This window comes from Hirundo rustica, chromosome 1 (genome assembly GCF_015227805.2).
Source record: "Hirundo rustica isolate bHirRus1 chromosome 1, bHirRus1.pri.v3, whole genome shotgun sequence".
NCBI lineage: Eukaryota > Metazoa > Chordata > Aves > Passeriformes > Hirundinidae > Hirundo > Hirundo rustica.
Window position 1 is genome coordinate 71882167 of NC_053450.1, and position 16752 is coordinate 71898918.

A 16752-nucleotide genomic window follows, 5' to 3' on the forward strand; every position below is an offset into this window, starting at 1 on the left:
ATGAGTCTTGTTCTCTCATCCTCTCTCCAACCCCTCCTCAGTGCCAGCTCTGATCACAAAGTAAGCTAATTCAAAATGAACTGCTGAAAACCATTACTTTTCTTCCAAGTGCGGTCTCCTCTGAATTAACAAGTTAAATTGGCTCACTGATCAATATCAGAGATTGTGCAAGGCATCAGGGAAAGGAATTACCAGGATTATGGAGAGCAGGACCTCTCCTTTTCTCACCTTCTGCAGCAGCTTGTTCATTCAAGAAGTACCATGTAACTGCATTGGGGAGCTGTTCTAACTAGGATTCCCTGAGAGTACTCGGCTTTATGCACGTACAACTCTTCTCTCTGCTGTTCTGCAATCACGTTAAGGGCTCTATTGAATGGTCTGGGGAGTCCTAGACTGCTGGAGTTTCTGGGGGTACCTCAGGAGAGGACACTTTATCCATACGCATGCTTAAGCCTCTCAAGGAGATAGGCAAATCACTGGATTAGGAAGAGAACTATTATGGACATCATTCTGGGAGGCTGGCTGCTAAAGCCTGTCTTCAGATCATGGTGCATCTGTGTCCGATCCCATTCCAACAGCAGTATGCATTTTACTTAGTGATCACTGCACACGAAACCCATCCATTAGAGATACCCCTTGGAACAGGCACTGTCTCCCTGTCCTGCCCACAGTTTCTGGACTCGAGCCCAATAAAAACTGAAGTACTCAGTGGAAACGTGGGCACTGCAGTGTTGTCTTGGTGCTACCAATCCAAGGAAAGCCTTCCCTTGATTACGAACTGCATGGTGCTGCCTGGACACATCACTCGGGCCTCTCCTTTCCCCAGTGAGCGGCCCGGCTCAGCCCTGCACTTTCCGCTGCTCAGCCTCCCCAGAGGAGATCTGCCTGCGCTTGCTTCTCCTCTGAAATGGTCCTCAAAATCCACCCTTTTATTTTTGTGGGAACTGGGCTACACTTCTCCACGGGGATGAGGTGTGGCATGGAGGGGTCAGACAACACAGCATTTGTGAGAAACAGAGGCAGGGCTGCGGCTGCACCAGCCGCTCATGGAGATGAAGGGACGACTAGAGAAAGGGAACCTTATGAATGTCTGCAAGTATCTGAAGGAAAGGTGTCAAGAGGATGGAGTCAGGCCCTTCTTGGCGGTAATAAGCAATCTGACAAGAAGCAAAGGGCAACAACTGATGCAAAGGAAGTTCTGCCTAAACATGAAGAAGAACCTCTTTTCTGTGTGAGTGACTACACGCTGAAATAGGTTGCCCGGGGAGGTTATCGAGTGTGCCTCACCGGAGATACTCAAGAAACTGCCTGGATGCAATCGCCTGCCACGTGCTCTGGGATGCGTCTGCTTGAGCAGGGAGGCTGGACCACTTCCAGCGTGACCCATTCCGAGACTCTGGGAATTACGGAGCCGCCGGCCCCGCGCCGCGGCTCTCCCCGCCCGCCGACCGGGCCGAGGCACGGCCGCCCCGGCTGAGGCACGGCCGCCCCGCTCCGCGCCGGCGCGGGCGGGCCAGCGCCGGGCGGGGGAGCATTCCCAGCTCCCGTCTCCCTCCCGCTTCCCGCGCATGTGCGGTTGCCAGGGCGGCCGTCTCCGGTGAAGGTTTAAAATCTGCGGGACATGCGCAGTGCCGGTTCTGGCCCTGGCGAGGGGGACACGCCACATTGGAACGGCGAGCGGAGCGCTCCGGGCAGCGCCGGGTACAGTTTGCGCCGCATTCGCTTCCTCCCGAGCCGCGCTCGCCTCGCCCGGCTCTGCCTCCGGCCGCCCTGCCGCCCCTCCTCGCTCCCTCCTCCCCGCGACACATGCCGCTGCTGTCGGGCCGCTCCTAGCGCCGCTGCCGGGCCGAGCGAGCGAGGGAGCGGGCGGTGAGCGGGCGGCGGCGCGGAGCTCTGGCCGGGCAGTGAGGGACGGCGGCGGGCGGGTGTGGATGGATCCCCGCGTGGCCTGGATCCAGCCCGAGCAGAAAGGACCCGCGAATGCGCTGTGGATGCAGATCTGGGAGACCTCGCAGGGCGTGGGGGGCCGGGGCGGCGCCAGCTTCCCGCACTACCTCTGCCTCAACTCCCCGGCTCTGGACTCTGCCGCCTCTCCGCCCCGCGGGCACGGCTGCGTGCGGCTCGGGGCGCCCGGCGCCTGCTGCTCCTCTTCCTCGCCGCCTTCGCCTTCTCCTTCCCCGCCGGCCTTGCTGACCGGACTGGTCCCCGCTGTCCCCGGCGGCCCCGCGGCGGTGAACGGCGGCGGCGAGGGAGGGCGGCGGCTGCAGAAGTCGCCTTCAGTGTCTTCCTCGTCCTCCTGCTCGTCGGTGGAGTCCGGCACCGAGAGCCCCGGCTTCTCCTCCTCGGGATCGTGCAGCGGCGGCGGAGGCGGCGGCTCCTCCTCTTCCTCCGGCGGCCCCCGGGCGGTGGCGGTGGCTCCTCCCGGGCTGCTGGGCAGCGGGGCCGGACCCGGGGAGTTTTTTAACTTCCACGAGAACAAAGTGAACGCTGTGAATGGGCACCACCAGCCGCCGCCGCACCCGGCGCGCAGCCCGCACCCGCCCCCGGCGTCTCCCCAGCAGCACCAGTACCACCCGGGCCGCAGGAAACGGGAGAATAAAGCCAGCACCTATGGGATGAATTACCTGCTCTCCGGCAGCCGCGGCGTCGCCGTCAACAGCTCCCCCCACCAGCAGCGGCAGCAGCCTCAGCCAGCGCTGCAGAGCCCCGGCACCCCCTGGAAGACCAGGAAATACAGCCCGGGCGTGCAGGGGTGAGCAGCCGGGGCCCCGGGGGCTGCTGCAGCCCCAGAGGGAAGGGGGGCCTCGGCCGCCTCCTGTTGGGACCGCACGGTCTCCCCTGGAGCCGGCCGTGGCAGGGAGGCCGACGGTAGGGGATGGCGAGGCACAAACCCGTGCCCTTTTGTAAATCATCTTGGTCTGTGCCGCTTGGGTGGCTCTTGGCCGAAGCAGCGATCCGCGCAGTGGCAGGGAACCCGTAGATAACGGGGGGTTAGGCCTTACCTTGTAATAGGTTGAGAGGTGAAGTCGTCAGGCCATTATCAGCGGTCACCCACAATAATTAAAGCAAAGATGTGTGCAGGATGTTTGTCAGAGCTACCAGGTGTCAATTCACATTGTAAGGGGGAAGTGGAAGGCTTCCCTTCAGAGGAACTCACCACTCTTATGTTAATTTTTAAATCCTTCTGCTTAGGCTGCAGCACGCTGGTTCGCTTGGTGAGTGTTAAAACATCACTTGAAAGGGAGGTGTCGAGTTCTGTCTGAGGTAGGCATGAAAGTCAGTGTGGTCTTCGAACATTTCTCTCAAGTGTATTTTAGCTCTAGGATAGCCTGAGCCAGCCAATACTCATACAGAAATCTTGTCTTTTTGAAAAGAATGCTTCTATGAAGCTTACGCTATGTTGTAAGCCATACTTTTCTTCTTTAAATGGGTAATTAGAAAGGCTGAGTATTCAGTTTGATGTGATTGGCATGGAGAAGGGATTAAAATTGAGCAACGTGTGTCTGGGATGCTCTATGAGGTTGATGTCAAATTTCATTCACTCAAGGGGAAATGTTACTTTCTAAAGGTTATTTTATTCTTGGAAAAGTGCTAGCTGCATTGACTGACTGTAGCAGATTTCTGATGTCACTTCAAAAATAGTTTGTTGGAATATCCTAACATCAAGACCCTTGGATGCCTGTGGAATAAAGGCACTGCATATTTGCGGAGGGGAAATAGCTAAAGATAACAGGGTATTATGAGCTGGGGATTTTGAAGTGAGAGATTTAACTTAAAGACAGAGTCTTCATTTTCTCTTTTGTGTAGTGCTGTCAGGTGCTGAGTATGTTAAAAGTTATGAAGTATTAAAATATATTTTTAAAGTTCTTTTTTTACAAACCATAAACTCAAGAGGGGAAAGACAAGACTGCAGCTGCTGCTTTTTAATTCCAGACTGACACTGAAAATTCAAATTTCTTACAGGAAGCTAGAATTTGAATCTTCTAAAGGTGTCTTGTGCTAGGAGCTTTGAGTCCTCTACTAAGAAGTTTGTATGTCTCAAGTTCCAATAGTATCTTTAAAATAGTGTGAAGGTTTTCTTTCATTTTTGTAGAGGTGTGGTAGAGCACTGAGTTAACTTCTTAATTTAAGTCAGCTCAGAGTAAGTGAGGCAGATCTCCCGGCAGGTGGAGGAAGGGGCAGGCTGAGTTCACCCAGCAGGTCTATGGCAAATGGCAGACCTGTCAATCAAATCCAAGCGTTCTAAGTTCTGTCCCGTAGTTGTTAGGCAGCACCACCTATGCCATTCACATATCTTTATTTTTCATCCTCTGTCCTTCTGTTTTCTTTTAGCTTCCCTGTAATAGTGGCTATGCCACTTTTCAAGTGTGAGTTTATAGGGAATCCATCTGCAAGAAAATTGTTTAGCTGAGGTACAGTTGGCACTGTTCAGTTCCATAATGTAGGTAGTTCTTTTGCTGATGCGTTAATGACAAATTTTTTGCTAAATATCTTCGAAATTGGAAGCTGTCTTTTTCCTGATCTTCTGTCAAGGATCTCTGTTACAAAAGTGGGACTTGATTCTGGCAGTGGTGTAGCAGTAACTGCAGCATGTGTGAACCTGTAGTTCCAGAGCATTCCTTAAAGTAGCAGGGAACTAACTAGTGCTGAAGGAGAGCATGAGTCTCGACACCATAGACCTAAATATGACAAGCAGTTTCTGCCTTAAAGTTCAAGTTCTGTTACCTGAGGTGAATCTTGGACAAGTGTATATTCCTAAACAATTTTCTGTTTAGTGTTAGTAGTTTCTTATGAAGTGCTTGCATGATTGAAATAAGTATACTGTCACTGATGGAGTGGATTTAGGTATCTCTCTTCTGCACTAATTCCTGTTTTGTGGTGAGCTTAACTTTTTTCCTGGAGCCTGGCTGGTGTGTTATTTGGCAATTCAAATAAAGATGCACTGAAAAGGCTAGGATGGGGACAGATCCCTACGGGAGTTTCTTGTGGTTCCCTTTTGTTCCTTTAGTTGCCTGCTGTTCCCTGGAACTGTCAGCTTGGTCCTGAAGTATCACTTTTATACCTCATCATCTGCTTCCAGAGCATCCTCAGGGTTGCCGTACTGGTATATGCAACTGTTGAAGAACGTGGTCCTGAAAATCTTCAGCTACAGTCTGGTTTGGGCATTGATTATGGGATGTAGGACTTGATCATAGGTGCTCTTATGCTTGCCCTGTACATGAATTGTAAAGCTTACTCTGCTGTGAATATTGTTCGTAAAAGAATGCTTTTCTACAACAGGCTGAAATTTCCAAGTGATACGCAGTGGCTCACAGTGTTACTGTATTACCTTTTGGTAACAGAGTAGGCAGGGTAATCTCTGTTAGTCCTCTCCCTGGCTGCAGTTGCACTTCAGATGAATTGCCTGCATGCTTTGAAGCAGTACTGTGCTCTCCTGCTTTCTCATTCAGAGCTGAGGATGGTCTGTAGCACTGCAAGTCATCGGTGCATTCACACTGCTCGTAGTCAGTGGCTTTGTGATGGTAGGTGTGGTGGTGTTTGGGAATACTGTATAAACACTATGTTTTCCTCTGTTTTATATACAGCATTCGTTTTTTTTCTAGTGGCCTCACGCTTCCACCACTTCGGTAGCACCATGAAAATTTTTGTAAAGGAAATTTTTCCCATAAAACACAAGTGTGAAAAGCTGTGTTTGATTAGATTTCATCCTAAAGCTGTGCTTTTGGATTCCCTAGATTGTCCTGTGTTACGCTTTTACAGAATTTTGGAAGATAAGAAGTGAGGAGATTGAAGCCATATTTATTCCTGTGCTTTAATAGAGTGATTAATATAGCAACAGTGTAAATTCCTATCTGCCTGGGTTTAGTTTAGGACTACAGATGACAAAATGGTTGGTTTCAGATGGAAGGCAGAGAAGTGTCCTTTGGTATTATGAGGTTAATTCAAATAGTTGTGACTGATCTTCAGTGCTACATGTTATTTCTTGGTACTGTAAAGTGTCCTCTTGTGTGGTTTAAAATAACATCTAGCCTCTTAGGGTCTGCATTGTTTGTTCAGCAAATACCTTCAGTTTCTGTAAAGTCAGTATCTTAAATATATCTGAGTAATTTAAGCATCCAGAGAGTTTAAAAGCACTCGAGTATTGCTTCAAAAAAACGCTTCAGGCTATTCTAAACTTTTTGCTAAGGCCTCTACTGCTTTTGTTTGGATGCACAGCTAATAGAGTGCTTTCTCTGAAGATGTAGCTTAATAGCTTGTGAATAGTATAAAATCACATCAGATTTAATTATTTTCCCGTCTTAATATGAATTTAACAAAGTAAGTAAAGAATTAAAGCATTTTTAACAACATGAGTATGTTCTGCTTAATATTTTCAGCTAAGTGTTCAGTCTAATTGTAGATGTTCAATGAGATTAGTGCTAAAATACCTGACATATCTGCTTGGCACATTACAGTGCTGTGCAGAAACAACAGAACTGGCTTGTTGAGGATTAGTTTGGATAACCAGAACTGTTATGATACATTGGAATGGTGCGCTGCCTGGACTAATTAATGTTGCATAGTGTCTGATGACTTCCTGCATTCACTTTTCCCCCTGTATAGCTGCTGTCTTTAACTCTCTCTTGATAATGACACACAAGTTCTGCCATAGAGTACAAGAGAACCAAGACCTCCAGATTTCCTTATGCTGCAGGAGGATTCAGGGCAATGTTCCCTGATGACTACAGCAGGTACTCTGGGAGAGATCTCATAAGCAAGGTAAGCTTATGGCAGTGCTTCCACAGAAGACTTGCTTCGTTGTTCACCAGTTTGCAGCTGAATGATACTGCACAAAAAGTAATGTCCAGAAATATGGTGGTGCACCTGTCTGCTAAGCCTGTATTAGGTTGTCTTTATTTCTTCACCTGTATGCAGTGTTTCTAATTCTAGTCTTACTGGGGTTTTTTTGCATTTTTTATATACTTCAGAACTTTAATTAAGATAAATTTAATTACAGTTTAGTGCAATGCACTATTAGAAATCCATTGCATTCAGGACTGTGCATAGTTCTAGTTGCATGTTTGTCAACTCTTGCTTCTTATTATCCTGCTGTCAGAGCTGTCAGATACAAATTAGCGTGTGGGCATGCCACATTGTCAGCCCCTTCTTCAAATTTTGTTTTCATGTACTTTGAGCTGAAAGAATGTAGACTTTGGAAATGCTCTGAAGGCTGTACTATCTGCAGTGAGATGTCCTGCTCTTGTAAGGGCTTTAGGGGCCTTCTTAACTCCTCCCTGTGCTTAACAGTGCTGTCTTGCTCCAACCCCTTCCAGTGAAGAATCAACGCGGTGGGCTATGCTTTCCCCACACTGCTGTCCAATCCTTGGTGTCTATCTCTGGTGCTAGGTGGACACCTGTAGTGCAGGCAGGTAGGAGGCAGGTCGTGCTGGCGTGGTACACTCAGGTCGTGTTTTGCTTGACTATAGGGTCAGGGTAGAACTAGGCAGTGTGTGCTGGAGTGTATGCAAGCAGAAGTGAGGAAGTAGTTGCCTGTTAGTCATAGTAAATTTCTGGAGAGAGCATCAGAATGTATTTAAATGGATTATATTTTCATGCCTGAAGGTTGGTGTGAAGGAAAGTTCCAGGGTAGCTGCTGGATGAATTGTCAGAACAGAACATCTCTTTCTCTGTGGTCGTGTAAGTTGCATTGGTAAAGCACAGTTTCCATGCGGAGTGGATACCTAGTGTAGAGTTAGAGACTGCTGCTTTGGGGAGTGGAATGAAAGGAATGTTTTGGCAGCAGTAGGCTCGAGAGTCACCAGAGGTACTAGAGTTCAGAAGGGCTGAGCTACAGTAGTAAAACATGAGAAGGCCTTCCATGACAGGTGCTCACATCTGTGTGTAAAGGAGAATGGGACATGTTTGGAGCAGTTTAATCCTGGCATCAGCTTCATGGTGGTTTTGCCAGTTGTTAGGCTTTGGCAGTGGAGACAGCTGGCACTAGGAACATCAACAGCTGTACTGGGCGAGACCCTTAGAGGCCAATACCAAGTATTGGGAAAAGAATATATCAACATAAGCTTGTGGTGATATTTCCTGGAAGTGTCTTCCAGCTTTAAATTATCTGTGGTTCTTGGGCTACTTGGGCTATAGATGGTGCATTGTTACTTTTATTGTAGATTTTGTCTTGCCTTGATCTTTTATGATCTGGGATTAGCAATGACCTGTGGGAAGGTGTTCTTCAGTAAAGCTGTGCATTATGTAATGATTTTTTTTTTAAATTTTATCCCGAGGCTGTCATTAGGGTTGTAGTGGCTGCCAGTTTCAGGTCTGTGTGTTACAGAGGCAGACCATGACTGCTTTTTGCAGAGGACTTGAAAAAGGAGGAGGGGGGAGGTTGAATCACCTGACAGTTACTTGTTTTCTAGTCTGATAAATCATTTCTTGTATTGAAACTGTTTCCTGCCTCTAGGTGTTTATCTCTTCTATATGCTTTGCAGGCTCTGTTTTATCTTTGGGACTCACATGAGCCACACCTGTGTGTGATAGTGTCACAGTATTCCTGTATCTTTGGCTATCTTTTTCTATCTTGTCCTTTGTCTCCTCATTACTAACATGGGACTTGCCTGGTGTTTTTGTGCTTTGAGGCTTCACCTGTGATCTTTCTTTAATACTGAAATTAAGAGTTCCCTCTGCTTGTTTCCTGTTTGAAACAATTCTTTATGTATATGAAGGGTCTTTCCCCTCATCCCATGTCAGCTTAGTTTCTTCATAAGCCTGCATAAGGGTGTATGGGGCCATTGTCAAATGCCACTTGGAAATCCAAGAAAATAATCGATTTTCTTATCTTTTTATTATAATTTTCTTAATAGAGAATCTGTGTGGTTCTCTGATTCTTCCAAGTAGCTGTGAATGTTTTTTTTTTAAGACACTACTTCCATTTATGATAGTCATGTTAGCATCTTGATATAGTCATAGCTATTCATTTATTGCATTGATTATACTTGAGGCTAATCTGGCTATTTTGAATGTCAAAGCTAATCCTTTTAAATTAGAAAAAAGAAAGATAATTGCTTACTGTTCTGGTACAAATGCAGTATCGAGTGAATTTGACTTTTGGTGAATACTGAATTACCAGGGACAGGTTTTGCTGTGAAGTATTTTCCATTAAAAATTTTGGAACAAATTCTCCCTTCATAGTTGTGGATCAGGGAAGTCTCTGAGGAATTAAAAAGAAAACATACTGGCTTCTCTACATATCATGCATTGGGATCACTTAACTTTCTCTGTACTGATCACTTAATTCACTTAACAGAAGCAGGGTTTTGGGCTCTTGAGCTAGTTTAGCCTTTCTCAGTCATAGCTTTGCATCTCGTTAAGTTGTTCCTCATAATCGTTTTTGATATCCTTAATCTTCCAATCCTCTTTCCCTGCTTTGTACATGACTTCAGGTTTTCTGAAGACATCTTCTGGTGGAATCCTATGACAAAGTAGTAAAAGCTCTTTTTTTTCCTCTAAAACCCGATTAGTGATGGACACTAAACAACTAGTGTGATATCTTTACACACAGAATCACTAGGTTGGAAAAGACCTCCAAGACCATCAGATTTAGATGTCTCTGAAACACGTTGTTCTTTTGGTTGTGATTTTAAAGGACCTTCCTCTATTATATGGCAAACTGCAGTAGTACTTAAATCCAGAAAGGACTTTTCTAGCTTTTTTTTTGCCTTGCAGAGATGCTGACTTTGAATGTGAAGTGTTGGTTGCCAGTAGTGCTTTGATGGGTGCCTTTTGAGTTAGAGTCTGCTGGTCAGGATTATGTCAAGAGTTGTTTCTCTTTAATGTCTTGGTGGCTAACCTGATGTAATGAATACCTGGTCTACATGGGCATAATTAGTCTCTCATCACTAATATGTTTCTACTGTTGCAATCTGACTTGTCTGGGACATTAATCTCTTGCTATCTTTGAGCATTTGGAAAAGAATGGAATTAAGACAGGAATTTTGGGGTTTAGTTGTTCTATTTATTAGCATAGCAAGCTTGTCCCAAGGTTTAACATACGGCATTCTCTTTCACAAAATGAAGTGCAACAAAATGGTTGTGATGTTTTCTTGGTGGTGTAGGGAAGTCCATCAGTCCAAGTGAAGAGTAATGCACTTCAGAAGCTTACACAGCGGATCTACATTGCCATGTATTAAATTGGAGGTGTACATCTGCTTATTTTAATTTTATTTTATGATGCAGCCTTTTCAAAGTCCATCCAGCCATTAATAAGGTAATTGGTTGAGTTTTATTGGAGGGACATAGTTTGCAAAAATACATTAGTTTCTGATTTTCTTCAAAATGCAGACAAATTCTGTTTACTTAGGTCTGGAAATTTGCAGGGTAAGTCAGTCCAACAAACGTAGTTCCTTGAGTGCATTGACTCAAGGTGTTTCTAAGAGGTAAAATCTGATTGGCAAGAAACTTGGTCTAAAGTTAGGATGGGCTCTGACTTGCATGACTGTAAGCTTAGAGAGGAAGTAAGAACAATATGATCTTTTGTGGAAAAGGTATAATGTATTTTATAAACTACTCTTTGTTCTGGTACAAATGCAGTATCGAGTGAGTGTGACTTTTGGTGAATACTGAATTACCAGTATTTGTGGATGAGAACAATCTCTCTTTTGTGGCTAACTTGCAAAGTGAACTCAATTCTTATTTGAGTTTGGTACTTAAGGTACCTGTTTGTAAAACATTTCACAGCTCTGATTAGTAAGTTCTATGTAGCTGAGATTTCTTTTCTTTTTTCTTTTAAACTTGGCCAGTCATTGTAGTTTGCTGCCTTCCATACAATTACACTGACAAAGATAATTGCTGTCTGATTAATGTAGTGTGAGACTGATTTGGTGCAGCAGCATGGTCTGTGAACGTAGCACTGTTTTCATAGTTTCTCTCATCTGTGAGCTTAGAACATTACACAGGGCATAGAGTAGTACTGCCTGAGCCTTACTGGTGTTGAGGAGGACTAATATGCAAAGGTAAAGGCATCTGGTGGGTGTTGTGAGTGGGAATGGAAAGAATTGTAGTTCATCTCTTCTTGGTCATAGTTGTGTTTTAGCCCCTTTTACAGAAGTCTTAATCTTAGATCATACTGGGAGAAGTCTCTTTCAGAATGCATTATTGCTTTCACACACTTTCTCTCTCTCTCTCTATGTATATATCGATGTATTTCTGTTCCTTTATTTCACTGAAGTGTGTTCCTTAGTTTTAGACTGTAAGACTGGCTGATTTCAACTGTTGAATGCATTTGATTGTTGTGGTGTGAGATTTCACCTGCATTTCCATGATAATGCAGCTGTGCTTTGCCTTAGTCATAGGTGAAGGTACAGTTCAACAGATTTCCAAAATATGTGCAGTTACTGATGTGCATTTCATCCTTTAGTCTCAAGACAGTGAAATCACACGTTTTGGAATTCGTGCCTCATTGAAGGAATGTATTCTATTATTTTTAACCTTTATTTCAACAGAGATTCTTTAGAGATGCTGCCTATACCTCCCCATTTCTTTACCTCAGTTTTCTATACATCCCTGGTGTTAGAGCCCCACGCTTTAACTCTGTCATCTCTTCTTTCCTTATGTAAGGATCCTTGGATGATGTGTTAGCCTTCACCGAGAAAAATACTTGTTTCTGTTAGTAAAGAATATGTTTCTAAAAAGTGTTACTTGTTCCACATAAAAGATGTAATCATGTGTGTCTCTGTTCCTTTAGAATAAATTAATGTGCTTAGTAACGTAGTCATGTTGAAAAGGAACCAGATGCTTACTTGAGGAAACAGTCTCTGTAGCTTTTGATTTACCTTCTGGCTTGTTGATGATGTTTGAGAATTTTGTTTCACTGCATTGAAGTTAGCCCTTGAAGTAATAAGTCAATCTTATGTATAATAATGTTTGCAGTAAATGAGTAAAATGGATGATCTCCTTTCTTAGACACCTGCCTTTGAGGAAGAACATTGCACAAGTCTGAAAATGTCACCTGAGTGGTATTTTAACCTGGAGACTAGAAGAGTGGCTGCCTTTCCTAGAACAGCAGAAGGGGTGGTTTTTTGATAAACAGATGATGTTAATTCTGTTGCAGTAGTTTAGCCTGTAAGCAGCAGATGCTTGCTGTGCTTAGCAGTAATAACATCAGTAAATGCTAGGTTCCTCCAGGCTGTTAAAATTAGCAACCTGAATCTTGTAGCAAGTTGCAAGTAGCCTCTCTTCTGCATCCCCATATTCTAATTTTTGCCATGTTATAACACTTTGGTGTTACATTACTCTTTGGTAAGAGTACAGTTGCAGCTTACCAACAAGTTTCTTTCCCCACTATTTCTATAGATACAGTAAAAACATCTTGTGAAAAAGTTGGTTAAAAAGCCTATATTTGCTAGTAAAGTAATACAATAGGCATCTTAAAATGTTACAGGAGATTGCTAGGTGCTGTGATGCTGGTGGGAATCCAATGTCTTTAAGAAGCCAGAAGAAAATTGAGAAGACTGACTTGTCTATATGTTGAAGGAAGTTCTATAAAAAAATGAATTAGGATGTTACTTGTATCGACATGTACATCATGTGCTGCAGATGGAAATTGTGTTCCTAATGGTTAAAATACTGTCACAGTCCTGACTTAAGAAGTGCTTATGAAAATCATAGAGGCTATGTGGACAAAATACTTAAGTAAAAACTATCCCTGTATTGGCTGGCTGAATATTCCACTGTTTTCTGGGTTTTTTTCAGACACTAAATTATTCTTCATTTTGTAAGAAGTTATGCTGGGATTAGTCCAGAACAGCATATGGGATCTTGTTTTATATACATGAGAGCTGGGGGTTTTTTTTGTGAAGTGTTCCAGTAACCTTATCTGAGAGAAGATGTTTACAAAAATGCAAACTACTGTAACATTAAATTTTAAAAAAAATTCTCTGTTTTGAAAAGCTTCTTCAGGTGTAAACCAGAAGGTAAAATGCTGCAGTGGTTGTTCTGCCATATGCTGACTGTGAATATAGCATTGGTTCTTATCCAGGAGGACACAGACCAAGAAGATGGTCTCTAAGAAGCAGAGACTTGAATTAAGGAAAACTGGAATAAGCAAACAAAATAGAAGTCTGTGAAGACAGAGGGTTAAGAACTGGTTTCCCAAATGCATTAAGACCTGAAAGTTTTGCACATCGAAAGCAAGAAACCTGCCAGAGTCAGTAAGGCTCAGAGAGAGACAATGAAAAGGCACCGGGGGAACACAGATCATGTAGTAGGAACTAAGTGAACTAGTTGCTTTCTGTCAGAGAAGGACTTAAGAGACTTCTCAGCAGAACTTTCTTTGATTCCAGGCAACTGCAAATTTGAATTTCAGTAAGAGTTTAAATCCAGTGAGCAGAATGATATCTGTTACAAACCCATGTCTTGTGGTATATGCCAAAGAATTTCAGAGGAATTAGCCATAAATATAACTTGAACTCTAAATGAGCTTTTATATCTAGACCTGTGATGTTGTCTGGTGCAGATTGAAGCATTAAACCAAGTTCTGCCTTGCCAATGCAAAGTAGAAAATGTGAACTTGACTTCATATTAAAGGGTAGATCAGAGAAGGAAATGTAGACCAGTGATGAGCGATACTCTTCTGAGTCTTTCATAATGTGTTCAACAATTGTGACAGTGCTGATCATCAGAAGAGAGGCTCAGTGGGGCATCACAGTGAGAGTACTTGTGTGTTGGCTGTTTTTTTGAGCCCACTGGGGCTGCTTTTGAAAAGCTCTGCTGTGTGTGATGGAGGTTGTGATGGGGACAGAGACCCCTTTTATTCTCTTCCCTAATGCAGGATAGCTACTGTAAATGTATTTTTTCCCAAAAATGTCTAGATCTGGAGTGGTTGGATGGGGCTAATACCATAAAAAAACAGAACTTCTTGCATGACCAAACATAAAGGAAGGGTCTAGTGCATATTTAGATAAAGGTAGTTGTGTCTCTCGCAGGTCTCATTTTCTTGAAGTATTCATAGTTAATCCATATTCCTGTGTTCAGTTTGATAACACAACTGCTGATATTTTTCAGAAGAGTGTTTGAGATTCTTTTTGGTAAAAACCAAACAGGTTTGCTGGGTTAGGTGCTTGGAAATAACCAAAGGAAATAATAAATTATTTACTTTAGAATAAGGGAAAGTTGCAAATAGAATTACTCAAAATTGTTGCTCGATACGTTCATAAATACCTGGAGGGAAGAAATGAGTGCAAAAAGGATAGAAAGGATAATAGAAAGCTAGAGCTGACTGCAGACAGACACAGTGGGAGTTCATTGTTCATTAGATTATAAAATTGCTGGTAAAATTAAATTCTAGTAAATATAGAATCATGACTGAAGACAAATAATTCAGGCAGAATGCACCCGGTGAGTGGGCTTTATGTTGGTGATTCTGTTCAGAAAACAGCTAGAAGCTCCTCCATTTCGGTTTCTTTTAAAGAGCAGCTGTGCACTCAGGTACCCTCAAGCATGAACAATATTCCCAAGTGCAGGGACAATAAAACGAAAACAGGTGTATGTTTTGGATTGGACTGAATGGCAGAGTTACGTGTTGACTCTGTGTGTGTTTCTGCCCACCTGGCAGAAAACGTGGTGCAAATTGAAAACAAGCCAAAGAAGGTTAGCAGTGGTCAGACTTTGGATTCGCTCTTGTGGAAGGAGACAGAAACCCATGAGGGTTAGTAGCTTGGAAAACAGCTGGTGGATAGAGATAAATGGATTGAGAGCCTGAGAAGTCTTGTGTTTTGAGATGAACTGCCAGTAACAACTTTTTTTTTTTTTTGCCCCAGGAGGAAACATCAGATAAAATCATTACCAGGCAGCAGTTAAAATAAAGTGCTCTTCATTCTGATGCTTAGTTAAATTCTCATGGAATGCCATGAATAACAAAGGTGAAATGGATTAAAAGACCTGGAGAAATCTATAGAATGGAGTACTTTAGGCTAATATGTATCATGGTTGGGATTCGCCCGAAAGTATGCCAGGTGAAATTTCTGGAGGCTTGGAAGGATAGCTGCCTCTTTGCTTTTCTTGCTTTCACCCTGTATCTGCCTACTGCAGAATATTATAGGCAGAATAGGAAGGCTTTAGGTTGTCCTTATTGCTGTTAAGCATATTCAAGTATTTTATTAATTGGTCTTTTTGTCTTGGAAAGGTAGGAAAAACCCATACTTTCTATAAACAAAACGAGCATTTTAGTTTGTATTTTCTGTCTTGCTCTAAAACTTTGGAATCAAGTGGATTCATCAGCAAATTGAAATGTTAGTTAAATCTGTGTAGTTAAATGTTCAGTTGTGGGTCCAGGCTTAGTTTAAGATAAGAGAAAGGGCAAACAGTAATTCAGAATATTTATGCTTTTTGGAAGTATCTCTGAGCTTTGCTGTGAAAATCTCTTTGTGTATGGAAAGGAATACTGACACTTAAAAAATAGGCATGTGGTCTGTTGGAAGTTATCTGTTAGCAGGGGAGTTACCTAGTAAAATGAATTGCAGAAGTCTCAGATGAAGAGTTGAGTTCTACTAGAGAGGTATTAAATCTTCTTTTTGGAAGGCTAAGTATATAAACTATAGATTGATTTTTGGGTTTAGGAGAGCATTTGGATTTCACTGCGATGCTGACTAGATACATTTGTGAGTTAGACAGAAATCTTAGAAATGTGTCAACATCAAAAAGATGTTTTGGAAAAATGTCACAGCAGTAGTTATTTGCATTTTTGTTTGGCATGGCTTGATGCTTTTCCATTGGAGGCAAACGTGGCATCCACCTGAAAACTCAAATTTGGCAGCAAGAGTTCTGTAGTACTGGTAGATGTGAAATGGAAGGGCTTAATAGGTGTATAAGGTTCCAGTGTTAGGACCCCTCACGTAACATTGGTATAAAAATACTTCACACTTGAGAATATATTTAACATTTCTCACTTAGAGTTCAGTTGGAAGGTCACTTTCTATATGAATGAATGGGTAATGAAGGGCTTGAGTGTCAAAGTGGGTGTTTTTACTTCAAGAAATACTCAAATGTCCTTTTTATTGTCCTCCGTAAAACCTGACTTATGCCAGTGGCCTGTTTGCAGTCTGTATAAACTGCCACATACACAGAAGTAAGAACTGCTGAAAGAATAAACCTGCCTGAAGACTTTGGTTGGTCTTGGTGCTTCTTCACATTTGCATCATTAAGTAGTTTTTAAGATTCAGCTTTGTTTTTTTAAAGAAAATAATCATTAAGGATAAGGATCAGGAATTGAATTTGGCCTTCACTGTTAAGCAGCAAGAAATTCAGTAAATGTCTACTAGAGATGGTGTTCTGAGCTTTTTGGTGTTAAAGGATCATATTAAATAAAGCCTACGGCCTGTTTATTGTAAAATTTATTGTAATAATTAAATAGTTCAGTTGTCACTTTAACTGATCCTACTTTCTCCATTAGACTACATGAAGAAATTATTGACTTCTATGACTTCATGTCCCCTCGTCCTGAAGAAGCAGCTATGAGAAGAGAAGTGGTAAAAAGGATAGAAACAGTCATCAAAGATCTCTGGCCTACTGCTGATGTGAGTGTAGCTTCAGTTGTGATTTGCTTCTCTAGTAGATTGTAGAGCTTGATTCACTTAACCTTGCTGTTACATTTCTTTTAGAAATTAACACATAACTCTTCAAGTTTAAGGCAATTGACTTAATATCGAAGTTCTTGCAGTATTTGGAAATTTATATAAAAAAGCGGGGAAATTTCAAATCTGGATTTTG

General features: G+C 42.9%; 1 protein-coding gene across 4 annotated transcripts in view; it reads left to right on the forward strand.

Moving 5' to 3' along the window:
* The first annotated feature begins 1870 nt into the window (after nt 1–1870).
* Nucleotides 1871–16752, forward strand: part of TENT4A (terminal nucleotidyltransferase 4A) — a 59129-nt gene continuing 44247 nt past the window's right edge. For all 4 annotated transcript variants that reach the window (XM_040075638.1, XM_040075644.1, XM_040075651.1 and 1 more), the window contains exons 1-2: nt 1871–2752; nt 16436–16559. In XM_040075638.1, the coding sequence (XP_039931572.1) occupies nt 1932–2752; nt 16436–16559 (945 nt within the window). In that variant the 5' untranslated portion in view covers nt 1871–1931. The remainder of the gene's footprint in view (nt 2753–16435; nt 16560–16752) is intronic.